The sequence below is a fragment of the Lepidochelys kempii genome, chromosome 1, assembly GCF_965140265.1.
Source record: "Lepidochelys kempii isolate rLepKem1 chromosome 1, rLepKem1.hap2, whole genome shotgun sequence".
NCBI classification, from domain to species: Eukaryota; Metazoa; Chordata; order Testudines; family Cheloniidae; genus Lepidochelys; species Lepidochelys kempii.
In genome coordinates, this window is record NC_133256.1 from 162,428,929 (window position 1) to 162,456,653 (window position 27,725).

Here is a 27,725-nt window from a genome sequence, read left to right on the forward strand (position 1 = left end):
TGTTATTATGTTATGGAGATATGATTCAGGTGGGGGAATCCTTATTCCTGTGTGGAGCCCAATGGATGTCAGAGGGGTTTTAGGGTCTGTGTGCATGAGTCCAATTGCAGTACTGTGGACTTAGATTGTCAGCTCTTCAGGGGAGGAACTTTGTGTTCCTATGTGTTTGTGCAACACCCAGTTCAATGGGCCATGACCCAAATAGGGGTCTCCTGTACCTACTGCAATACAAAATAATAATGACATCACAAATGTGTACCACTTTTTCTTCAGGCTACACTTTTAACTGTGTTTGTCACGTATGATGTGCAGGACAATACTCTTTCTGATGTGTTGTGTGAATTGGTTCATTTCCTCTATTGTTACTGGTTCCTTGGCAAATGTTTAATAGCTTAAAAAACCTGTTGAGCTCCAAGCTTCTGTACAGGTGTGAGGTATCATATTGATTTGCATTGAAGTGCAAAAAGGTAGTTGTCCAGTATTCAGAAGAGGTGAGAAAGGAGACAATAGCTGGCATAACAGTCACTTCATTGTTCTGACATAAGTAGCTTCCCCCCCACCCTCTCCGTACTGTTCTAACCAGAGTCAGACCAGCATGGGCTGGGCTATTCTGTTTGTAAAGGAGCTCCACTGTTTTAGACAGAAATTTAGAATATTGTGTTCTTTGATCAATCTCTTATTCACTATATCCTAAAAACTGATGAGTCTTTACTCAGTTTTCACTCCAGTAGAACTCCTTCTGAAGTCAATGGGAGCTTTGCCTGGGAAAGGACTACAGGATTTGGCCCTTTGGCAGTAACTTACAGTCTTTGTTGCCAGCTTATACAGACTGACTTCCTTCAACAAGCCCTTTGTTCCAGATTCTATAGGTTGAAATTCATAATCTCTTCTTTTAATTTTTACACTGCAGATTTTTATCCCTTTATATTCTTCTTCAACAGCTAGTAGACTTTTCCTACAGCTGATTCCTAAGGTTTTAAATGATGACATATGCGTCCTCCTTTAGCAGCCGACTAATACCAGGGTTTGAATTACTATTGAATAAGCAGCAATGAAATCTCTATCAAAATAATCGGTAGTTCCAAAAACCACAAACAACAAAACAAGCAGAGTTGTACTAAATCAGCAAGACCATTTCCAGAATGAGGGGCTGTGAGTCACTTTTTTTCCCTCCCTCTGCAAAATCTACTCTGTTTCTCAGCCTAGGGGAGGGCAGGTGGAGTGGAGAGGGCATTGCTTAGAAAGTTTTGGGTTTTTTTTAAAGTCGACATCACTCAAATCATGTGATCGGCACAGACCAATTGAAACAGGTTGTGGAAAGGGGAACAGTTAAATTTGTAATTTTGGTTGTGTGAAACACTTCTTTGGGCCTCATAAACAACCACAGAACCACAAGTTGGGTACAGAGGCAGTCACACAAGAGCGGGTCCGGGATATTGGTCAGCAGACAGGGCAAATCGTTTTGACTGCAAACCACAGAGTTTCGTAGAGTGGTAAGCATCATCAAACCACAACTGATCCGCTATTTTTTTTTTAACAATTTCAGTGTTTGTTTTAGAAAAAGAATCTTATTATCTGGCTTATGTTGCTTCAAAGGCACTAAGATAAAATAGAAAGCAATGGCTAGGAGGAGGGTTATAACAATGACCATTCTTACTTTTTCACTTCCCAAGGTGAAAGAAATAACATATTCCCCCACTTTAAAGAAAGAATAAGTTTTAAAGAGGAAACTATGGCTTCAAACAGCGTATTTGAGTCATTTCCTTCTTACCAACAGTGCTTCATGAGAGGTAAGTGCTATTCAGTGCTGTTAAATATACTTTGGACTGTCCTGTGTTTAAGAAAATGCGTGCTTGTTGCACATTTCAGGAAATGCTTATAATACATAGTTTTCCACTTCTGTTTTCTTTGAGAAAGTCTTACTGGAGCTAATGTCTGAGGTTGTTGCTTTATTAGTTCACTACTTGTCAATTCTTTAGAGATGTTATTATACCTCACTTTAGCTGTTCAAAGAGTCATGGCATCCTCACAGATTTTCCTTTTGTAAATCCAGGCACGTTATACTATTCATCGGAGTTCCCCACACTACAATAGCAGTAGCATCAACCTTTTTGATTCTTTTGGCAGAATCTTTGCTTTTGAGCTACAGCCATTAAAAGTAACAGCCAACGGCATGCTGCACATATCACAGACTAAATACAGTACTGAATGATGAGCAAGCTCATACGTACAGCCAGCAGAGCGTGATGCTGTCTCATTTTTGCTACTTTGTCAGTTGGGGTAAAGGAAGAAGAAGCATGCTTACTGGGAACAAGTAAGAAAAGCTCAGAAACTTGCTTGAAGGTAGTTGCAACTCACATAGCCCAGGCGAAGAAGAGGATCCATACATGTAGTGTTGCTTTTGGTGATATGTCCCTCTCGGATGATTCTAAATTATTGGCTGAAGCCATACCACGTCCTCTGAGCAGGGGGGAAAAAATGAAACTGCAACCTCCAGAGAAGTCTGGCTTTTCCAGACAGTGACAAAGAAGTTTCACAAGCCTGGTCTAATAATCTCACAGCCCTCGGTAGATCAGATGCTTTAATCATTAGTTATTCATATTAGTAAGCAAGTGGACTAGCGTGAGAAATGTCTCTGCATTCTTGCAGTTAGCCCCCTAAATAGCCTGATACAACTGAACTCTTTCCCCTAAACACCAATCTTCTGACTGTTTCAAGCCATGTGTGCAGGGACATGCATATTCCGTCTGAAATGAATGCAAAGCCGTACACAGATCACTCATCGATTTGGTGGTGGTGCTGTGGGAGAATAACATTTTATAACTCTTTAGTTACAGAAAGTTTCCCGGCCTCGGTAGTGTCAGCGTGAGTCATTAGTTATTCATATTAATAATCGAGCTGTGGAATGCGGAAGGCTTGTCAGCTGCCTTGTCACAACCAGCTACATTGCAAGCACCCTGTTGCTGCTGCAGCTCGGGGCCCCTCTGGTTTGAAAACAGGGTGAATGTACAGAAGAAAAATGTCATTCCAGCTCTCTTTTTACCCTGCAAATGAAAGGTTTTAAGTAGATTTCTACTGGCATCGGAAGAGGTTTCAGTCATGATGAGCCGTATGAGTCACACATTCTTACAGCATCTTCTAGCCTCTGCAGCAGAGATACTGGAGCTCTAGCAAGAAGCTGCTAACTGCTCCCCTGGCTCCTTCTGAACTAGCATTTCCTTTGGAGCAAAGGAAGCAATATTGGTAGAATAACAAGAATGATCTTCCTGCATTTAGTCAGCTTTTTTTCTAACTCGCCCAAATGTTTGTTTGCTATTTTATCTGCAGTACAGGAAGACTTATTGAGGAAATTTTGTTCATTTGATAAGGTAATGAAGAGTGAACCCTGTGGGGCAGTGCTTGAAGTACTAATGCCCAGCCAGCCTGTAGCAGAGTTCCGGAGACAATAGGAGCTATACCGAGGCACCATATTTAAGTAGTGTCAGGGAAGCTAGTAAAACACTAAAGACCAAGGGCCAAATTCTCTGCGGGCATGAATTGCTGAAGCGCTGTTACAGGTAGTAGAGCTGTGCAAGTTTACACTAGCAGGGAATTTAGCTCCAACACATTGTGTGCATAGCGAGAGTGTCCAACTGTGCATTATTATTCATTATTTATCTTAGCGTAACCCCTAGGGGCCCCAGTCTGGGCCAGGAGCCCATTGTTCTAAATGTTGCCTCGATACCTTGGACCAGATTCTGATCTCAGCTATTCTGGTATATATCCAGAGTAAGTGAGATCAAAATGGCCCACTAACTGTGCGTTAGGAAAGTTTGGGCAACAGTTCTTCAGTTGAGTTAGAAAGTGACTGTTTCATAATCACCAAAGAATAAAGCATTTAAACATGAAAGCCTATGAGAGTTTTCCAAACTTTCTTTTTTTGCTTCTTCCTCTTCTTAAATGAACTTCAGACAATTTAAAATACTTCACAAAAGTGCTGTTTAGGGCCTCGGGGCAAGAAAAATAATCATTCCTCTGGATGAATTGTTCTCACCCATATTTCTCAATAGTGTTTACACAGACTAGTCATTAGAAATGTCCAAAATAGTCTTATTTTTCCCGCCAAAATTTATTGCACTTTCTCTCTTAAGTGAAATTATGAGGTAAAAGGGAAAATAACAAGTTGTTTTGTGCCATGAATTTACTTTATCAGTCCATGCAGTCCTCTCAGAAGGAAATCCATAACTCTTTTTTAGCGTGATACTATGTGAAAATTGGGAAAAAAAGAGGGGAGTGGGGAAGCAAAACAATTGTTCCACCGTCTGTGAACAGTGACAGACTTAGAAAGCCTGACATATTAATTTAATGTGGTACACCACAAAGGATATGGCCCTTTTTCTATCGCACCACACCAGGTCCTCTCTTGTGCCACTAGGTAAAGAAATGAAGACTGTATTGAAACTTCTGCTGGAGCATCATGCATGCTGAACACATTAAAATATTTGTCAGGACTACTTCTAAGAAGTGCCTTATTTTCCTAGTGGTATGATTTCAGTGTAAGTTTGGGGTGGATGGCAGGAGTTTACGGGAAGAGTACTCCTAAGGGTCTTGCTAAACTGCAGCCAGCAGAAAGCAGTCAACCCATCTTTCTGTCGAATATGGGATTATATCATCAAGGCTCTTATGTTGTAGTTTGTGTCTGTTCCTCCTGCGTAACCCCCTATTATTGTGAAGGTTTTCTCTCCTCTAGAAACATTCCAGTCAGGTTGTATCAATGAGGTCACAGCAATGATATTTTTGGAGCAGGGAGAACATGAAAACGAATTCCCTCGGAGTTTCTTGTGGTTAAATAACATACAAAATAAGAAATAGGGATTTGAAAGCTGTTTCCTTGCATTCTTGGAGTAAAAAACATGTTACTATTACCTAATGCAGCCTAATAATTTTGCTTGTTATGAAAAAGAGAATCACAAGTCTTGTTGTACAGGTTTTTAGGAAGATGCATGTAACATGGAGTGTAATATTTTGGAAGCATAGGTTATATCTCCTCATCTTCCCTTTGTTGTGAGGTCTGGCTAGTTATTTCCATATATGGAAGAGGTTGCTTCTGGATTTTGTCTCTTTGTTTTTTAGTTAAGGCACTTTAAAGCTTGTGGATAGGTGCAATTCTCTTAGAAAAGTACATGACTTGTTGCTGTCTTATTACTTATAATTTATATTATGGTAGTGTCCAGATTGGGACCCTTTTATTCTGAGTAATGTACAGAAATCTTACTGACCTTGCTCTAAATAGTTTGCAGTTAAGGCCCAGATCTTGAAAACACTTACACATGTGCTTATCTTTACGCATTAAAGTCCATGGCTCTGACTTGTCTTGCAGTTGGATCCAGGAAGTCAGTAGTTCTCCTTGGGTCAAAAGAGTCTGTCTAATCAGAAATTCTCTATTATCTGAGTCTAGATTAAGTGTATCCCCTGGTTATGACTCACTCAAAAGCTTCTCCGGTTAGAGGGTATGAGTCTTCCTTTCATCTGAATATTTGTTTCTAAAATATTTTGGACTAATGGTGGTATAATAGCTTCTCCAACACCTACCATAAAAGCAGGTTATCTGAATAGCTTTCTTGATATCGCTCTTTGAATCTAGATGTTGAATGATATATGTGGCATGGCTTATACTTAGCAGTGTAAATAAACACACGCAGTGACTGCAGTCAAGGGTACTATTCATGGTAATAATCACCGGCCTTAGTGGTGTTTCCATGATCAGACTTTTAGTTCTAATATAGTTTTGGTGCATGTATACATTTGGGGATTGCACATTTGTGAGAATAGCCACATGCAAAGTTGATTTCCAGTATGAAGCATTCAACACTGTAACAAACATTTCCTGTAAGGATGGCCATGCAATAAAACAAAGAAAAGAAAAAACTCTGAAGAATGGATGGCATAGCATCCAACCTACAAAGTAGTCTATGGACTTCTGAGACAATCTGCTAATATTTGGGGTCCCTTGAGTGTTAAGATATGTTTCCTATTCCAAACTCTGCTTCCCTCCCAAATGCTGATCTCTGCATGGCTCATCTGTGGGGGTGTTGATCCTTAGAGAATTTTCAGAAGGGAAAGAAATAAATGAACACAGTGATGATGTCAGCCCACTAGAACCCAGTATATTATTCAGAGGATTCATATATTGTAAATATTGGAAATATCTCTGTAGAAAAGACATTTTTTTCCTCTGAGAGATATACAGCATCTGACTTTAAATTAATATTAATTTGGAAAACTCTATTCCTCCTCTTGCCCAGGTCAGTGACTTTTTTTGCAGGTGAGTAAAACAATTATATTTTCAAAATAGAAAAAAATACACATTGCCACTGAGTGGTGAGGAGAGAGAAAGACAGTTCTAGTTCTTTGCAGACTGTCAGAACTGTAACAAAAAGTTGACGAGTGTGAGCACTATAGAGTTGGTAGTGTATCTTGTGAAAAGGAAGTTGAACTAAAGAATCTCATAAAAACCACGGTGTAATAAAAGAAAAAGTGTACACAATGTCTGATTTACACAGCCTCCCCTCTGTGTTAGACTCATTTTATCTATCTATCTATCTATCTATCTATCTATCTATCTATCCACACACACACGAGTGAGTGACTCTGTGTGTGTGTGTGCATGTGTGTGTTTATTTAAAAGGCTTGTATAACATTGAGAAACCAGAACACTGGAATCACTGAGAAGAAACAGGTAAAGTATCTTGAATAAAAGATTAATAATAAAATAAAAGATTAATTTTCTGGTTAGTAAGACTGAAAGATCATATACTGGGCCTGGACACTAAATTCAGTGTCTAAGCAAGCCGTAAAAGAAGTGATGTGCTGTGGTGGCAGGGTTAGACAGGATTCACGAGCCAGTGGATATGACTGATTTACAGATACCCAAGACTGTCTCACTCTTTATCCTTTCACCAACAGTGCCCCTGGGTTACATTTCAACCAGAGAACCAGACTCTAGCTCTGATGTACTTGTCCAATGGGAAGTAAAGATATCTAATATATATATATATATATATATATATATATATATATATATATATATATATATATATATATATATATATATATATATATATTGCCAATACGTACAACATTAATGCAAGAGAAGTTGCATTATTTTGACAGATCCAAAACCTGGAGGAGCATCGCACAGTTTCATTGCCAATCAGAGGTGGTGCTAGCTCATTGGGGGCCTTAACCAGGAATATTTTTGGCTCCCATCCCCCCCAACACTTACTAAAAAAAGCAAATAGGGGCCCCCTTCAGCTGCTCAAGGCCCTAAGCAATTGTTTAGTCTGCCTAGGCCTAGTGCTGGCTGTGTGGCCAATGTGTCGTCCTGTATTGGTTCTACACAGCAAAGTTTCAGTACTAATTGACCATAATAAGAACAATATGCTCATGTTTAAATGACATTTATAATCCTATGATGTTGGCAAGTTCATGGTGGTGAAAGGTAAATTAAGTATTTTATTATGAAGCGGAAGCAGACATTCTCTTTAGCCTATTATCTTTGAAGAGGGAATCTACAACTAAACATGGGAGAGAAATTACTATTGATTTATGTATAAATGGACATAATTGCTGTTAAAACTTAAGTGGAACCACTACTGAGGAATCTGTGAAGCTATATTCTCTGTGTCTAGCCTCGTCTTTGAAATCTCCACTATAAAACATTATGGAACCATATTACCAGTTGGGGATCAGGGAACTCATCATGATCTGGCCCCCATCATGCCCATACTCCACAGCTGGTGCCAGTACACGCTCTGGATGTTCAGGGGTTTGGGAGGGGCTGAAATTTCCTGTGCTGGGGCAATCCCCATCAGCCTGCTAGGGCTATTTCAAGGCACCCCTGTACTGCTCCGGTGGCATAAAGGTAGCTTGGCAAGAGAAGAGGAATCAGGCCTTTTGAATGCTCACTTTAAATACAAAGATACAGCACTGGAGTACATCTACTGGGGGAATGGAAATCCTTTTTCTTCACAGAGGGTGGACCATGGTTATAATTTGAAAACTAACTGTAAAAATGGCATCATGTCATCTACATCTATCTCTCAAAAATTTTCAGATCAAATTTGCTCAGTTTATAGTAATAGAAGGGGATATTTCTAATGGCCAGCCCTGCAAAAACAACTTGCCCTGAAAACACAACAAAGTCAAGCTGAGTTTTTTCTGGCTCCTGTTTCATTGAAAAGCAACAAAGATTCTGCAGTCAGAACTGAGTTAACAATTCAGATGAACTAGAACAGAACCTGGCTCACCCACCCATAGCTGTGTTGGCCTGCAGCTGTAACACCAGAATGAGAAACTAAAGCAAGCAACTTTGACTGAATAGGAAAGCAAATCAGTGTTGAATAAAAAGGTATACACATCACTGAATGTAACCGCATTTTAAATTTGAGTCCTACCAAATCCCTCAGTATCCACTGTGAAGCTGCAGGCCTCAAAGTAGGATTTTGGTTTCAATTAAGCTGTGTGAAATTACTGGTGCAATTAATATGTTAGCATAAGGCTCCTAATATTAACAAAGTATTCTCTAGGATTTCAAAGTGCAGTCAGAGCTAGTGACATACCACACAATCCCTTCGCTGAAGCCTTCAGATTTTATACAACTTTGTGTATTGCAATTTGAAAATCTATAAGTTTATTCAGAGTGAGGTCTGATTTTTTTTTCAAAATTACAGACACACCTCCAGTCCTTACTCTTTATGGTGAGGAGGAGCACATTGCACATTGTGAAACAAGTCCTCAAGCTGATCTAAATTCATGTGTATCCGAGAAGCTATACCAGAAATAATTTTTCAAAGAATGTGTTGTTAGCCTCTGGAACTCATTGCTACTGGATACTTTTGGGGTCAACGGTTTAACAGGATTTGTAAAAGGACTGGACAGTTATATGGATAACAGTATTCAGACTTAAAATAGCGAGACTTAAAAGAACAGGAGCTTTGGAAGTGTTATAATCCCTCCCCCTTCCCCCCCCCCCATGTTTCAGGGCATAAGCCAACCTCTACTGATTGATGGGTAGGAAGAAATTTTCTCTTGTAGGCAGGTTATTCCAAAATTGCCTTCTGCAGGATTACTACGCTTTCCTCTCTGGAGCTAGCCACTGTCAGAGCCAGGATACTGGACTAGATGTACCTCAGGTCTAATTCAGTAAACAATTCCTATGTTCCTATGACAAGCCACAAGCACATATTACACTAATGCCCTCGCCACCACCTCCCTTCTGATCTTATGAGTGTATATAATATGTATATGGAGCTGTGACAAACTAATATAACTCTCATAAAGGCCTGTAGTAATTTGGTATCTCCCCTGTATTTGATAGCTTCAGACTTGTCTGAACAAGTATCTGTCTAGCCCCTAGAAGAGCACCATATACAGCAGATTTACCTCTGTTAAATTGAGAGTTAGAGCTGGAAATGAGGCTAGAAATTTCTGGGTTGCCAATATAAAGTCTTCAAAATAAATGACTTTTCTTCCACATTGGTCCCAGCAGGATAAATTACAGGTTTAAGTACAAGATATTTATTAGTGTAAAACATAGAATTCGCTATGAAACTGGATGCAGATATTTGAAATATCCTAAAATGGCATTAGTAGATTTGATCATAAGTCTGAGAAAGTAGAGAACACTTGGAGTTGCTACCCTCACAGGAATGCTTCCAGTTCATCCTTCATACCATCTTCAGTGCTTACCACTTCTGCTTGTGAGGAAAGCTGTGTGAAATTTGTCAGTTTCACTTCACAGAGACTTGTGAAACCATGTCCTATGGTTTTGATCTATCTGGGTTTTTTACCCCATATATTTAGTTTTGAGTTTCAAATTCCAGTGAACCCAAAACTCACTCTGAATAGTTTAGAGGGTTTTTTTCTTTTTGGTTCTGATTTCATGCTGAAGTCATGAAATGATCATGATTTTGAGACACACTCGTAGTCTGTCCTCAGGTTTGGTTGTGACTGGGCTAAGATACAGCTGAAAGATGTGCATCTCAAAGCAAATCTTTCCATGAATGTGGTCTGAGTTTAAGGAAACCAGAAATCAGCTGGATTACATATGATTTGCTGCAAACATTTCAGCCAACCCATCCTTGTCAACCCATTGACCCTATCAGACCCTTGACCCTTTAATTTGCCCTTTTATGGTCTTTAAAGGGGAGAGCTGTCCATCTGTTAAAATATTTTTAAAGCTACAAGTACAGTCCCCAAATATGCAACAGATGCACAAGTTCCCCTTATGACAAATATATTACACATTCTAAATCCTGGTCACACCCTCATCTCTCATTGCATTTTAACTGCTTGTATGGTGCACACCTGTGGTGTTCAGGCAAAGCATGTGGCTTTGGGATAGTCATACATTCATAGTAGTTTTCAAATTATTTTGCACTTTTTAAAAAACATATATAAAGAGGTCTATATCAACAAACAATGATAAAGCTTCATGCACAAACCTAAATTACTTTATAGTCAGATAACACAGCTTCTGTTAGCATGTTGAGCTTAGTATGAAGCATGTAGTTTCACACCATTTTCAATGTGCATATGAGCTTTTTCACCTCTTAATGGATATGTCTGTATTTATACTTTGCACATCAAAGAGTAACATGTTGAAAAGTTACTCCTGGCGTAATTCTTAGCATGCAGTCCTGTCCTCACTGAAGTTAATGACAAGACTCCCACTGACTAAAGTGGGGCCAAGTTTTTGCCCTTTAATCTTATAGTAACTATATATAAAAACCTGAAGAAAAAAATCAAAGGTGGGAACAAGGCTAATTGTGAACCTCTGAGGGTCTACCAGTGGAGCCTAGAGAATTGTCACTAAGCCACAGATGTCTTGAACTGGTGAAAATGGGATTGTCAGAATTGGAAGGTTGCTGGGGTGTGTGTGTGGGGGGGGCGTTAATCCATAACATCTTTGCCCTAAACAATTACACATAACATATGTTATACAGCAAGTTTAAGAGTAACTTTTTCCTACTCGTAGTTATTGGATTATATTTTAAAAGTTAAAGAGAAGAAAAGTTACTAAGTGACTGGCCTGATATGGTGGTGGTCCTGAACTAAACGGTGTGAGCATTGTAGGAGTCTTGATATGAGCCTTTCTTTATCACATATCATCCTCTAGACATACATAGAAATCCCACTGACATAAGTATGAGCTCTACACAAAAGAGCAAGGTGAGGATATGGTCCTTTAACATTTACAACAGGAATTTTGTGAGTGCAACTTTAAGTTCTGTCCCTATTGCATATTGCCATATAGAGAACGCTGAAATGTGAATACATATTGCCCCTAGGCCATAAGAAGGGCAACTGAGTGTTACAATACAGTCACTAGATAATATCAGGCTTTTGTAAAGTGTTACTGGGTTTTTTTTTGTTTTTTGTTTTAAGGCCTGCATGTAAATATTTCTGATTTTGCTTAAACTGGGTGTAACAAAATTCATAGCCCGAGGAGCAAAACCAACAACAAGCTGTGACTGTGGGCTGCCAAATCCGTGTGAAGAATTTATAAAGCCCTGGACTTGTGTGGTGGTAGGAACACTGCTGTAAATGGAGATATAACCTGATTTAACGAGAACACTTACATCTGAACTAAATGCTGGAAGTCTAGCCAGACAGTAGAGACATATGCTTTCAGGAGGGTTAAGTGAATTTGTTGCCTTTCAAAGCTGACAGATAGATAACAGTGTCATCTTATCCCTAGAACAAGTATCGCACGGGGGGGCAGCAATGCAAACGTCCCTCCATCCACCTGCTAGTGCACCTTAATAGCCAGGCCTTCAGGGACCGCCTCGAGGAGCAAATGGGTACTATAGTCTACATGCCCATTCATGTTTTTGGCCTTTATGTTGAGACTGCATAAAGTAATAATGAGTGGTGGGTGTTTAATGTTGGACACCAGCCCATTGAAACCAGCGCTGTGGATGGTCCAGTGATTGGGGCACTGGTCTAGGCCTTGGGAGACCCAGCTTCAATTCCCTGCTCGACCACAGACTTTTTGTGTAACCTTAGGCAAGTCACTTAGTCTCTCTAGGCCTCAGGTCCCATCTGTAAAATGGGGATCATAGCACTGCCCTGCTTCACAGGGGTATTGTGAGTCTAAAGATTGTGAGGTACTTTGATTTCTACTGATGAGAAGTGCTATTTGAGAGTTAGGTATTATTGTATCATATACCAATAGTAACATATTTTGATCACCATTTGCCTAGGGTGCACTGCAGCACATAACCTGCAAGTGAGAAAGGTGAGTAACATCTCACTATCCAATCCCCTGAGCCATCTAGTCCTCTGCCCTCCCCCTCGCTCCCCCCCTCCCCCCGATTAAAAGGGTTAATCTCCCAAGCAAGTATGGGAAGTCTCCTGGTTACAGTATGTCAGGCTATCATGAAAACAGGAGATTAAGAAGGAGATCTCACATTTTCCTGTGTGAAGTTATGGGGTAAACTGTGAAAGCTTTATTGTGATAATCCGATCCTCTTGCTGCCTTGCAGTTCTTTGCTAAGCTCTCAGCTGCAGTAGATTGTTTTAATGAATGAAAATTCCCATTTGAAGTGTCTAAATCTATGCATGCCTGTTCTTCATGGTATGTTCAGTTCTGGAAGAAGTTTTTTCTTCTGTTTAGATTGCAGTAGTTGACAAGTGCTGTCTACTCATTTGGTTTTTACACTTGAAAGTTGTACTGCTAGGAGTGTGACTTTTTTTTTACACAGAAATAATTATGCTCGTACAAGCCCTAGCATGGATGCAATTGTAATATACCATACTGTAATTAAAGTGCCATATACTGATATAGCTTTTTCTCCTTACTGTGTGGGCATAAACTATATCCATATATTCTTATAATTGCATCCACATCTGCAGGAGGGAGGGTGTTTACCACTTTAACTACACCAGTATAGCTAAAGCCATACAACCTCCCGGAGTGGACCCTGCTATATCTGTCTAAAGGTGCTTATTCTGGTTCTAGCTATATTGGTATAGTTAACGTGGTACAACTGTTCTGTGTAGTCAAGCCCAGATTCAAAACCCACTGATGTCAGTGGAAAGACTCCCATTGACTTCAGTCAGCTTTGGATCAGGCCTCTAGTGGGCAGCTCCCACCACGTAAAAGTCAGAGTGTTAACCACCCAAAATAAGGGTACAGTGCTAATGCAGCTCAATTCAGCAGTCTCTCATCCCGCAACTCTACAAACAAATGAGTGCAAAAGAAAAAGTAGAGAGGCTAATTCCTCTCCATTGTAGACGCTTGCCCCCTTCTCAGGAGCTACCTCTGAAGCAGTTTCGCTCCTTTTAATTGTGTTTGCCAGGGCCATTAAATAAAAATTCCATTGTATATATTGGAGATCACATTTCAGGCTGCCTGCTGACTGGAAGACTCCTTTTTACATGCTCATTAGACCAGCCTCCACCTGCTCCCTTTTTCTCTCTTACTCCCCCTGTTTCCATCTCTCTCCTATGAGAGTTTCATGCTTTCAGCATGCTCCAGCCCCCTGAGCCCTGCTTTGACTAAACGCAGCAGTTTAAGATCAAAAGCATTATTTAAACAGAAGCAGTTGGAGTTTTTTTTAGACTTTCATCTTCCCTTTCGGCTTTCAAAAAGCCCACTCCAGCCAAAGGGATTAGAAAATACAACAGGCCCACACTGCAGGCTGTTGCTCTGGATCAGCTTTGACAACCCCTGCTGTGTCACAGTGGATTAACCTAGTATCCTACAAGTTACAGGCCACACACTTTAAAACGAGAGTACAGTCTGATGGGTTCTTTTTTAAGTTCTGCAAAGATCTGCTAAGCCAGAATGCTGCCTATTTTCTGCTCTAAGCTTTTGTTATTAAGCATGCTGGGCATTATAAATTATTACTGGAAGTGTACTGGGCACAGGGCAGGCACGTCCATTTTTAATTGTCTGTGTCTTGCTGTCTGAATTTTCAATGTCCAGTCTTCATCCAGTTATTGGGCATCCTCGTCCACCCCTGATTTTGCATAACTGAATAGATAGACTCAGAGGGCAGATCCTCCACTGGTGTGAACTGGGATAACTGTTGAATGGAGCTAGGTGGGCATTTGGCATTTGTAAAGGCTGTCTTTTTAATAGAAACCATTGTGTTTGGTTTCACAACCATAAACTGAGTTAAAACAGCTTTTATTCCAGAGCAGAGGGAGTAACACCTGACAATATTATTCAGTGTATTTCCTGTTCTGTTTATGAGTTGTCCTCTCTGTGTCTCTGCAAAATTCTCCCATTGATTCTTTATTCACAAATTTCTTCAGCAAATAACTCTCTATTGTCAGATCATTGATTACATATGTTCACAATCCACATTAGGTTGGCTTTTACTTACTTAAGTCGTGTAGTATCATTTCTGTTCACCTATTGGTCAAGCTGACCAAGACAGTATGAACTGCCTATTTTACAGTCTCCTGTATAATCCATAATTTGGTTTTGGTGGGTAGTTGAGCATACGAGCTTAAAATTGTAGCTTTTTCTGAATGTTCATACTAGTTAAGCTTGTTTTCTCAAGTGACCTTGGAAAATGATCACAAAAAGGTCAGAAACATGGTTGAATTGAAATGTGCTTAAACATTTAAATGAGTATTCTTGGGGAAACCTTTACCACAGTTCCCTAACCTCAAATTCATTCTGAAATGATCTTTCTTTCTGAAGTAATTTTTTCCTTAACATTTCAGCTTCTTTTTTTGCCAGGATATTAATCACAAGTTTTGTTGTGTGAAATGTTAACAAAATTCTTATTTAAAAATGCCGCTCCTTGCACATCATTCACACTGCTGTTCAGGGAGGGGTTGAAATAAGAATCAACACAATAACCCACCTAAAACAAAACAAAACAAAAAAAACTGTTTGTCCTGTTTTAAGTGGTAGTTAATTTTGGTAATCTTCCCCTTCCCTATTATTTCCTTACAGATGAGATAAATTACTCTAACATTGAGTTTTTTCTACTATTTGCCCATTTCAGAGGTTCCTTCAGTAAATAATCCTGCACATTTCTAGTACCTGGGTATTGCGTTGTCAGGTTTGCTTGTATTACAGTCCAGTCAGGCACATGGAGACTAATATATCATTAGTTTAGGGTGACTAGATAGCAAGTGTGAAAAATCAGGACTGGTGGGGAGGGGTGATAGGTGCTTATTTAAAACAAAGCCCTAAATAGAGGGACTGTTCCTATTAAATTGGGTCATCTGGTTACCCTACAGTAGTTAGATAACTTGAGTCATAATCAAATCCTAAGTAGGTGGATCATGTCTTTGATATCCAAACAGTATGTATGAAAATAACTGCACTCATTTTTTTCTGTCATCAGAAACCAACACAGAAGCACATGAGTGTAAAGAATACAGCAAGAAGGGAAGATCTATTTTATTGTGTAGGTCTGATTTAATTGTTACATTGCAACATGCCAGGAGAAGTTCTGTTGGCCTCAATACAGTAACTTTGGTGTATACCATTCTCACTGAGTTCCGAAATTAGGCTCTCCATCTCCATTGGGATCTCCTCCCAACCAATTCTGACTGGCACTTTTTGGGGGCTGGAGGTGGAAACATATACGGCTGTTGGTATCTGATACACAGGTGTTTAAAGTTGCCTTTGCTAGCTAGCCAGCGTCAGTCACAATAATGGAATATAAGTAACTCCCACAGTTGCTGTATGGGGAGAGTAATCCATTGGCATTTAGCCATCTTTTAACAAGCTTGGTGATTGAATTAGGGCCACTGTTCTCAGCCCCATTTGACATACCTATTAAATTCTCTCCCTTTCTTCACGGATATTTTGATTACAATAAGATAGATACAGGTGATGAAATAAAGCAGTGCTTCCATGCCTAACAGCTGTTACAGCTCCCCTTTGTTTGGTATTTCTGCAATACATCTTGGGCTCTTTCAAGTTGGTACACAGAGTAAAAGAGAAAAGGGGATAGAGAAATAGGCCCCTGGCGGTGATGATGTTCAGTAGTTGGTTTTCCAAGTTCACAGCTGGCACATTCATCCACTACCTTTGTATGGTCCAGCTGTTTCGTTAGCCTTTCTGCTGAGTTTCGGACCCTGCGGTTCCAAATTGTGCATGCTCCAGAGGGCATCACTGGGTTCTGTGTTCCGATCGTCTTATCAATAAAAACAGCATGCTCCTGCATGTGTCTGAGGATGTTTTTTTGCTGGAAAGGTGGTAACCCTACTAGTGTCTCTTGTGATGCGCTAAGGCAATTCAGTCAGTGCAGAGACAGAAGTGATTCTAAAAAAAAAGAAAGATATTCTGACGTTCTTTCACATAAAATGCGTGCCAAGGAAATGAGAGATTTGGGTACTGATGAAATTTATAATGTAGAAGACAGACATTAACAAGGTTGTTGAGCCAAATGCTTGACTGAAGCAACATACGGAAGGTTATGTCTGTAAGATTCCAGGCTTTAGGATTTTCCCCTCTGTTAATCCATGCTGCAGTGGAAAATAAAAAAGAAGTTGAAATGTGTGGCTTTCAGTAAACAAATAATGTATGTACATTTTCAGTCATATTCTGTCCTGGGCCAACACTGAAGTCAACCACCAAGATAAAATTACTGTGAAGTGCCAGTCAGAAGCTGGCTCAGGGATTAGAGAGTGGCGTTTCTGTACCTGATACCTTGTAATCATTGCTGCTAAAGGATCTGTGCTTGGTACTTACTGTTTTAAGATAATTATCCTTTGTGGGAGTTGGGCAGTGTCCTTCTCCCTCTCCTTCGTGTTACCAAGACGCTTTGAGCGATATTAGCCTACATCTCCAGCATTTTGCTACAGTAACTCATTTTGGCGATATTGCTAGAGAAGTTCTTTGTATTGGAATGTATTGAGATCTGCCTCAAGTACAGCAGATAATGACAACGTTGAATGTAAATATTCTCACCATGTTGGTAGTATGCTCATTCAGTACAAGGATGGCAGTACTGGGAAAGGCTCTTTTTATTAGAGCTGTGGAAAAGTTTTCATTAAAATATTTGCTGTTTTTTTCCTTGGTGGTTACTGAATCTCCAACATTTTGCTTCACTGGGAAATGTCAGGAGGCTGGTTGATTTTTGTTCAAAGGAAAGCATGAAAAAATGTGGAAATCCCCTTTCATGGAACTATGGGGTTGGTGAAATTTCAGACAGAAGCTCTCTCCTTTCTGGGGTGGGGAGGGAGGTAATTTAATTTGAATTCAGAAAAATCTAGTTTGTGTGCAAGAAAGGGGCATGTGAACTGTCTGGTTTATCATGCACTGTATGTACCAATTTGGCCCAGTTTTTTGAGGCCCTACACCTAAGAGGATAGGAGGGTGTAAAAAGAGGAGATGGCTATCTACCTTGAGCTTGTGTAACAGATTACACACAGGATGTAATTTCTGGAAGCATCTTAAAGTAGCAGGGCAGTAGCATTCTCCCCATTTTCCAGTCAGAGAACTGACAGAGAGATTATGTGATTTACCCAAGGAAGTGTGTGGTAGAAGTGGGAACAGAACCTTAGTTTCTTGATGCACAGTTCAGTGTCTGAATATCCACAAGACCATCCGTCTTCTGTGCTTTGAATTTTACATTTCCTAGAGTGACTATTCCCACCAGAAACCTAATTTAGAGTTATACTCATCCCAGAAGGGTACAGAAATTTAGAAGCCCAATCACAACTGAGCAACAGAACTCAAAAAGCAAGGCATAAATTAATGGAAATTCATGAAAATGTTGTCCAATAATTTTGAACAGATATATTTTTTTAAAACTGAGGGCTGTTTGTGGACATTCTTCAAACAGGAAAAGAAGGAACACTTGCTGAAAAAATTATTCATTACATATTATTTGCTCAGCTCTTCTGGAAGTATTTAAAATATCATATACAGGAAAAATAACTCACTAGGGTTTTCTTTGGACTGGCTTAAAAACATCACATTTTCCCACCAGTCAAAATGGCTTCTGCTGGCCTTCCTGAGCCTCTTGAGCACATGGGATAGGCTCAGTCAATCAGAAAAGCCAGACATGTTATGTGACTTCAAGCATGCCATGAAAATGAACCAAGCCAGCTAAAAAGTGCACCACTAAAAGATGCACTGAAATTTTCAAGAAATCAGGAGGTGTAGGTGGTCCTTGGGGGGTGGGTGGGGACAGAAGCAACTAGGCACAAGTTTGATATTTTTTTCTGACATGAAAAATTTCAAAGAAAAACTTTGCTTTAGGGCAAAATGTTCCCCTCAGAAGCACAGAGCTACTACAGTGATGGGCATTTTGGAAAAAGCCTTAAAGATCAAGATTTCTGCTGCAGCCCTCCAAGACATACTCTGCAGTGGTAGAATTCAGCTTTCCATTGCTAATTTAACACCGGTTCTGAGAGAAGACTATGTAATTGAAATCTGGAGCATGAATCTGAAAAGCAAATTTTGCTCCCGGTAAGACTAGGCAGTACATAAAGGATAAGTGTTGGCCATGTGATCACTGGACCCTGGGCAAAAAAGGTATTTCCCTTTGCTCATATCTGACTTCTGAATAGAAATCCATGCTTGCCGTACTTTGCCCATGTGCTTAAGTGCTCATGTAGATACGAAAGAATTGTAACTAAGAAAGGCTAAATGACCGCCAATAGACACACACAATCCCGCAACCCGAGTAGCAAAGCTTGGTGCAGGGGGTTCCAAAAGGCTGGGGAGGAGAGAGACGGAAAGGGGCCTCAGGAAGAGCTGAGCCACAGCCCTGGCAAAGCCATAGTCGCTGCTGCTGGACTTCTGCTCTCTGGGACCAACCGTTAATGCATCTGCATAGTCAACCTGTCCTGCCCCCAAACCCCACTATGTAACGATGCAGAGGGAGCCTTTGTGGAATTGGCTTCATAGCAAAATATGTTGACTCCATTCCCCTGTGCTATGGAGTCGCACTGACTCTTTTGCAGGTTGGGAGGAGTTGGGGGAGGATGAGATTTGCCCCAGTAATTGAAGTGCAATGCTTTAGAAAACAGCAGCAAGAGAAATTACAGTCTGGTCTAAAACAATGCTTTGGAATCCCGTAATATGAAGTGTGGACTTTGTAACTCCAAACTGCAAAGAATCCAGAACACAGGTACGTTTGTTTGTTTTAATCGGTTGCTCCAGAGAGGAGACCATTTGCTCCTCATTCCTTCTTTTAGTTGTGGTGCACCTGAAGAAACTCCCCTGAAACAAAAAGTGGATAAGCATTGCCTCTGAGGTGGAGCTGCAGTGCCTCTTTCTGTGAAGTGACAGGGAAGCTGACAGCTTAGAGGGAGGTATCCTGTTTGTTGAAAAACAACTGACAGTTAAAGCAGGGTTGCAAGAGCGAGAAAACCACAGGTCTCTGAGCTAAGCTGATAACAGGCCTCAGCAGCTTTTGCAGAAGTTCCGTCCCTACTGAACACTGATGAAAAAAATGCTCAAGTGTCACTGGCTCTTTCCTGTTTCGCGCTTTTAAGCAGTGCCGTTTCTTGCTGTTAATTTATGCCACATTTTTTCAGTTACTTGCTCATTTTTCAAAGTATCCTCCACTGCTATAAACAGAGTGACAGGCACAGAGCAGGCTGTGTCTGACCCTTCAAAACGATGATTACATTTGCTAAATGACTACAGTGGAAGCCACGGGTGTCCAGAAATTTTAGAATTTAGCAGTCTAAGGCCCTCATCCTGAGAAGAGAACTGCATGTGAAGTTGCTCTCCTTTTAAACACTTTGTTGTATCTTAAATAATAATAATAATAATGAATAATAATAATAGCTAGCTCTTATACAAGACTTTTCATCCTTAGATCTCAATGTGTTGTATGAAGGAGGTCAGTATCATCAAACCTTACACTCAAAATACATTTAGAAGAAAAATCCAATCTCTCAAGACGGGCAAAATTTTCAAATCTGGGGACCTAAATTTAGGCCTCTAAATCCATATTTAGGCCTTGATCCTGCACAAACTTAGATCCCAATAATGCAAACACTTATGCATGTGCTGAACTTTACTACCAAGAGTAGATCCATTGATTTCAATGGAATTACTGGTTAGATCCCAATAATGCAAACACTTATGCATGTGCTGAACTTTACTACCATGAGTAGATCCATTGATTTCAATGGAATTACTGGTGGCAGGAAAGTTAAGAACACTCATAAGTGTTTGTGTTTGCAGCATTAACTTTAAATGTGTAAGCGATTCCTCCCTGCAACTGCTCAAGTGTTTAAAATTACATACACATGTAAGTTGTTGAAGGATCTAATTAACTGTGACCTGTGTTGCAAAGGTGCTGGGCACCTGGAGCTCCCACCAAAATAAAATGAGAACTGTGGGCGTTCAGCACCATTGAAAATCAGACCATTTTATTTAGTGCCTAAATATCGATTTGGGTGACTAACTGTAGGCCCCCAGGTAGGAACATTTTGACCATAGCACCCGGTACTCAAGTCGTATAAAATGGCATAACTCCATTCGCTTCAGTAAAGCTGCTCGATAGAGCTGGTGGAAGATATTTTTGTTTTTCATTGTAAAATGGTCTTTTATTATAAACAAAATGTTTCATGAAAATTTGTCAACATTATTAAAATGTTCTGGTTTTTTGCACACAAAAAACGGTGACATCTTTAACAGATAATTTTATTGACATTTTATTAGCATTTTTATTGCCATCAGTTTCAAATTCAGCATAGGGAATTTTTGTTTTCAATATAGAAATGCAGCTTTCAGAAAATACATTTTGGCTCATGATGTTGAAAACTATTTTAACAAAAAATCAATATACTTTGGGGAGAGGGACTGACCAACCAATAAATTCCACGCAAAAGGGTTTAAATTTGAACCCCGTGAAACAATCCATTTTGGAATTTTCAAATGTTCCTCAAAGACCTTTTAGTCTGTTTCAGCCAGTTCTAGATCTGGACCCTAGAAGCTGGGCAATCATATAGGGAGGAGGACATAGTTCCTACACCAAAGAGTTTACAGTCTAGAAAAGGGACCAATGCGAAAGGACAGGCAATAGGTGCATACCATCCAAGCAGACACACTGATACTGCAAAGACTGAAGCACACGTGCAGCTTGAAACGAAACAGAAAGATAAATTGTTTTGAATAGCGCTCACATCAGTTTAACAAATGTTTGAAGAAGTGTAAAAGTACCTCTTCCCCTACAAATTATTCTCTCCCCCAACAACACCTTTAATTTTCTCCTGCAGCCTCCTGACCACCATTGTTGCCCTCTTTTAAACTCCCTCCAAATTGTCTTTCTGGTCAAAAGGATCCAGCACTAACAGCCTGTGGTGCTCATTGGCGGGAGCTCCAGAGACAGATGATTGTTAGGAAACCAGTTGTAGCTCCCTGATTCTGAGGCCACTTTGGCACTAGCTGTGGCCCCCTGTGGAGGTTGTTCTACATTCCAGCAGCTGGTGATGATCTGCCTGGACTCGCCCTCCACGTGGGGACTGTTAAAGTGCAATGCTGCAGACATGCCCTGTATGCCAGAGGCTAAAGGGGGGCTATGCAATGGCCAGGCAATCCCCAGCTAGGGGAATGTAGCCTGTCTGCTCCCTTTGCACCATCAGAGTGACACAAAGTGTGTGCAGTGCACAGAGAACCTGGCCTGATATTCCAGGTACAACTGTACTTGATTTATATCAAGAGAGATGATTAGCTCATTGCTTTGGGATGACAAGTCAGTGGTTTGTAGTCTGAAATTGCACTGACTATTTTTGTGCAGAATGTGATTCTTTAGTATGAAGATTATTTTTCTTTGGATATATTTCTCAGGGCAGGCTCCTGGAGACCCAAAAGCTGGGTGGAACAAAGTAATTTGGCATTCATCCCAATATGACAGTGGGCGGAAACCACTGTAATAGAGCTGCCAACATGCTCCCCTGACTCAGGCTTGTATGACAAATCACAGGGATGCACGGGGTGATTCTGAGAGGTTATGACCATATTTTGCTGCTGTGATTTTTTAAAAAATTGTTTTACATTGTGTTTAGCATTTCAAAGACTTCTAGAGGGTAGAGGATGGAGCAATCAGTCCCTTCACTCAGCTACACAAGGAGGAAGAATGTGTGTGTATCTAAGGGCTCGTAGGAGAGAACAGAAACAGGGTTGGTGAAGTGGTTTTGATAGTGGAATATTAGAGAGAGCTGCCCATTGAGCTGACAGTAAAGGCATTTGTCAAGGTGCTTGACTAGCCAATATAAAGTACGCATTTTCTTCTCTTCCTCCCTTCAGTTCACATGTCTTTATTCTGTTAAGCAAATGCTACAAGTATGAACTTGGCTGCTAATGCAAGAAAACACCTCAGTGTGCTAAACACTGCAGAATTCTCAAATAATGAAACTATTTCTTTTCTACTTTCCCATTTACATCATGCTAATCCCAGTTCATCCTTTCCCTGATGAATGCACCAGGTATGCACATTAAATGCACTTCTTCCAAATGGCTGGATGTTCTTTTGTAGCATTTTCATCGGTATATCCCAAAGTGCTTTATGAAGGAGGTCAATAACATTATCTCCATTTCACAGGTAGGGAAACTGAGGGGCAAGTGACTTGGCCAAGATCACTCACCAGACCAGTGCCAAGACTAGAGCCTAGGTTTCCTGAGTCCCAGGCCAGTGCTCTATCTACTAGGCCACACTGCCTCCCCAGTCAAGCTGGTGAGCACTCATGCAAGGTGGTAAGCACACTGAATGCCCATTGATGCTGGTGGATGTTAAAGATGCTCTTTACCTTGCAAGATTGAGCCCTAACTGAACATGCTATTTTTAATTGCTGCTGAAACATACATATGGTGTTTGCTTGGTGTAGTTTTTATTTTATTTTATTTTCTGAAGAGCAAACACTTAAAAGAAACCCAGTACCACAATGCTAATCAATGGTTCTGACTTTATAAAGCTGTGATTGGCTTTGATTTCATCTAGTAATTGCCAGAGAAGTGAATGTGATGATGTTTACCCTGATGAGTTACAGAGAAAGTGAAGCCACACAAGTATTAGGTTTTCTCTTGTGGGAAAGCAAAAGCCACGTACACCGCTAATTCCACCACAATCATTCCCCGGTTGCTGATGATAGGCCAGGATGAAGGTAAACTGGGTACTCTGTTAGGCTGCAGATATTACCAGTTGACCTCATTTTTTGTGACTATTTCAGCACTTAAATATATCAGATTTAAGTTGTCTGACTCCTCGTATATCTTTCCATGTGTTCTTCCGAGCAGCAGAGAGTTGTAGTGTGGGCCCCAACCCCCCAAAAAAAGCACTCTGAAATAGTGTTGCTGTGGCAAACTTTACTCTGGGGTGAAACCTGGTACAAAAGGGCTTAGTTAGGGAATAGATTGGGGTTTGGGTGAGGAGGGGTTGCAAAAACTTGGCATCACCCAGTTTAAAAATGCACCTAATGAAGGAAGAAAATTCTGCCTTGATTTATACTCAGTGTCACTGGCATTCTCTACAGAATACAAATATATATACTTTTTTAAAATTTTATTTTATTCCTCTTGCTAAAAAAAATCATTTCTTTAAACAAACGCAATGATGGATTTTGGGAGAAAAAAAACTCGACAAGAATAGATACATACACATCCAAAAAACCTATTGTGCATATATGGCAGCTCTCTTTTAATTAGTGCTAGGTGAACCTCACCTTGTTCAGACTTCAGTTTTGTCAGACTTCAGTTATTTAAATTGTCCAAACATTTGAGGTCTCCTAACCAAGCTGCATGCACCACCATACCACCTCAAGGTTCTCTTCTGCCAGCTTCTTTTCTTCCATTCCCCACCAACTTGCACCTCTCTTGAATATGCATGGGCTCTCCTTTACCTTATAGGCAGGGTCAGATACAAGGTTTCAAATCCAACTCTCCCTTCCTCTTTGAAATGTTAAGGTCTTCAAATTTGAGGGTCCAGCATTAGCCCATCTGTAACCTTATATGATGGAGGGTGAAGCTTATAGAGTAGGATTTTCATTTCTTGACCCTATAAGAGAATGGCTGATGAGTAAACCCTGAACATTTATTAATAGGTTCTAAAACCAACTGTATGGTGGTTGCTGTCTATTCCCTACTACCTAATTTGCCATACAAATGACTTTCTTCTGATAAGATATTTTTCCGCTCAGACAGCCACAAAACCATGTTTGTTAACTTTAGTTACAGTGGAAAGTTAGACTGTCTCCCTTACAGGAGAAGTTAAATGGCAAGTGGCAGCATTATCTCTTTGTTGTGTTGCTGGTCTCAGAGTATTTTACTTTCTTAACAGAAACCTGTACAGAAGACAGTTTGTATTAATGACCAGCCTAACAGAGCCTTTTGGCAGGGATTTCAGGAAAGTCAAAGAGGTATCATCTATGCTAGAGAATTTCTAAAAAGATCTTTTGAGGCAATTTCAAACAGTACCTTTGAATGCAGATACGTTCCCTCCTAGAACACTGGTGGGTGCCACAAGTCCTTAGTACCATTCATAGAAGCTGAGACATCCCCAAGCAGCATGTTATATCATCAAGCTTTTTAGAAGCACCCTGTAGAACAGCTACTTAGCAATCACTACGTAGTCAGGCTGTTCCAGACCATCTCCAATGTGTGTGAAAAGCGAAGGACTGTCTAAATGAGTTCATTGCACTCTTTAGACAAATAAATAACGCCTTTGTGTTCTTGAAGGGTTCCTGCTTAAGAGCACTGGAAATCAAAATCTTCTCACCACAGAACAAATAGAGGAGGGGCAACAGCAGCACTTACTTCCCACATTGCCCTACTAGTAATCCAGCCTCTTTCAGAAGGGTAGATAGGGTAATTATCTCCATTAATATTTTCCAGGCTTACCCTCTTTGGGAGCAGGCAGGAGTAGTTGGGGTATCAGACGCAGGCAAGAAATAAGTGTTATTTGGGAAGGGGGCCCAGCTGAGAGGAAAGGTCTATTTAGGCATGGGGCAAAATATCAGTGGATCCTTAAGATGTGTCCAATATCTACTGGAGTAACTGATTAGATCCATCTTAGGTATTTATATGGCCCCCATCACCATAGTATCTGAGTGCCTCACAGTCTTTAATGTATTTAACCTCAGAAATCCCATTTTACAGATGAGGTCTGAGGCACAGAGACTAAGTGACTTGCCCAAAGTCATACAAAAAGCCTGTGGCAGAGTAGAGAATTTAATCTAGACTGGCTTTGAGTCTAGAATCCCAACCGCTGGACAACCCGGCCTCTCTTAGAGTACTGAATCCATTTAGCCTAGTCAGTGAGTGACAAAAGATTATATTTTGCAATGGTGCAATCCATGGTACTCTTGCCCAGGATGACAGGGTTATGGAAGTTACGTTGAACCTGTTCGGTCTAAATTCATAACATGACGGGTACTGATAGCTTTATAAAGTGATGGGGTAGACTCTTATCCACCTGTTGTGTATCTGATGAATTCTTCTGTTTAGTCATGCATTTTTTTATGCTGTGCTCTAATGGGCAGTTAATAAAGTACCAGAAATATTGTGAGAGCTTCTGAATAGGACCAAGTGATTTAGCTACTGTGTAAATCGGGAAGTGTGCACTGTTCCCTACCCCTCATCCTCATGTGTGTCTTTGTGGTATGCCACAGTGGGCTGTTTTGAGTATTCTGGGCTACACTGCAAACATGTAGAGCTCTGTGCTGGCTCACAAGACTTTCACTGCCACCGTCTGTACGTTTCTTTTGGCGTGGTTGAGGGAAGTGGTTTTTCTATGCGTTCATAGCCATTTAAATAGGTGAAAAAATAGGTATCACGAGGCTAGTTTTAAGAGTCTTCGACCGCAGAGCGAACTGCAGAGGAGCGGCAGCATATGCCACGAGTGCAGGTATATTGGCTTTCATTGTAAGGATGTGATGCACGGTCTCTGTGTTACACATTCATTCCAAGGTGAACTTGTGCATCGCTTATGGAGGAGTTTGTAATTTGCATAGTTTTAAAGAGAGATCACCTTTAAAGACTATAAAAGTTAAACAGTCAACCCTAAACAAAGGCACCTTTTCTCTTTCACTCCTAAAACATGGCTGGCCTCACTACGCTGCCCCATTACAACAAATTAGCCATACTTTGTAGGCTGGAAAAGGTTCCTGTCCTCATCTACAAGGCCTGTTTGCTGTAAGAACAACATGTTAATATAAAATTCCTATTGTGGAGTTACATGGATGATTTGTGAGGCTGACATGGATCCTTTAGTCATGAATCTACATCTGCTTCTTCAGGCCTAGCCTTCAAGTGCAGATGCCTCAACAGGCTGCTCAAGCTCTGCCTTAGGCTGCTCAAATTGATACCTACTCCCATCAAAAGAGGGAGTTATGGAGTATGGCTGAGGCAGCTTCAGAAGGGATTGTGGGTGTGGGTTGGCCCAGAGGGGATGATGCAATAGGAGATACTTTTGGAGGGTGAGGGGATGGGTGGTTGAAGGGATCATCAGGAAGGGCTGTCTTGCAGGGGAGAGAAGATGGGGTGGGGAACTAGCAAAGGGCAGTGGGATGGAGAAGATGAAGTGTGCCTTGAGGGAGGTAAGTGATTGCAGAATGGAAGGCCAGGGAAGCACTAGGGCTGACCTCAGGAAGATTCGGTCAGGCGTTTCCTCCCCTTCCAGACCGGTTGCTACAAGGGAAGTGATTTGCATGTATTGTGCTCAAGGCTGACTAGGGCTCAATATTCTACTGGGCTGATACCTACAGCTTTGTATTCAACACAGACAACAACATCCCTGTTACAAACTCAGAGAGAAGCTATCACTTTAATTCCATTTCCCTACAAGATAGCAAAGTTCAGACCAAGTGAACTTAGCCTGCCTTTGCAACCACCTTTAGTAAAAGTTAGCATCACTGATGCCAAAAAGGGTTCTTGCTCCTATAAAGGCCTGGAGTTATTTTCACCCTGTATCTGGGGTGCATCTGCAGTAGAAGCTAGTGAAGCAGATAGATTTAAGGCAGCAGTATATATGTTGTTTCTCATTAGTCTTCAATATCACTAGCAGATACAAAAACCCTTGTACAGTTATTTGCAAAATATGCAGGGGAATACAACACCATTATATCTGAACCTGATGTTAGATAAGGGGGATTATGCCAACAGATCATATTTACTTTAGTCACACAAAAAACACTAATTCAAAGTTTGTTCCTGGCCAGCTATGTCCTTAATCCAATAGCACCTGCCACAGGACATCCAATAACCTACTCTTTAGTTCAGAGGAAAACATACAAAAGAGAGTCTGCAGTGTGACTCATATTACAAGCCAGCTGCTCACTAGAATCCGTTAGGCTTCCAAAGTATAGGGTCCAGATCTCTCTTGTGGCTTTCTATAGACTTTATTTAAAGACTGGAAAAAAACACAGTACACACAAAAGCTCAGGAAGAAGAACTATTTTACAAGCAAGCCAAGAAGAAAGCCTAGGCTTTGATTTGACACATCTTAGTAATTGGTATTAGCAAGAGACCTTAAATTGTATATTATATATCATCACAATAAAGGCTCAACCTTCCACAAGGCAGAGTCCACTATTGATGATGCTGGTGTGTTCTGGTGTAACTTGAAACATGAAACACAATGTTGGTATATTGAAAGAGATGGACTTGGATTTTCAAAGGATCCCAAGGGCGTTACTTAATGGAGTTAGCCTCAGAACTCTCTTAGGGTCCTTTTAAAAATCCCTGTCAGAGACACTGGGATACTTGCACAGAAAGGGCCATATACTCCTTTCAATCTGCCCAGGAACAT

General features: G+C 40.5%; 1 protein-coding gene and 1 long non-coding RNA gene across 8 annotated transcripts in view; both read left to right on the forward strand.

Moving 5' to 3' along the window:
• Nucleotides 1-1,295: 1,295 nt before the first annotated feature.
• The window catches only part of RUNX1 (RUNX family transcription factor 1), a 210,614-nt gene continuing 184,184 nt past the window's right edge, over nucleotides 1,296-27,725 (forward strand). For 3 of the 7 annotated variants that reach the window (XM_073361398.1, XM_073361365.1, XM_073361383.1), the window contains exons 1-2: nucleotides 1,296-1,493; nucleotides 1,674-1,790. In XM_073361398.1, the coding sequence (XP_073217499.1) occupies nucleotides 1,733-1,790 (58 nt within the window). In that variant the 5' untranslated portion in view covers nucleotides 1,296-1,493; nucleotides 1,674-1,732. Of the gene's footprint in view, nucleotides 1,494-1,673; nucleotides 1,791-27,725 lie in introns of those variants that run through there. The other 4 variants (XM_073361366.1, XM_073361391.1, XM_073361374.1 and 1 more) reach the window with 3 other exon arrangements.
• LOC140917876 (uncharacterized) lies at nucleotides 1,803-15,448 on the forward strand. The gene is made up of 4 exons (XR_012161030.1): nucleotides 1,803-6,304; nucleotides 11,159-11,211; nucleotides 12,246-12,280; nucleotides 15,354-15,448. It is a non-coding gene; the product is annotated as an uncharacterized lncRNA (long non-coding RNA).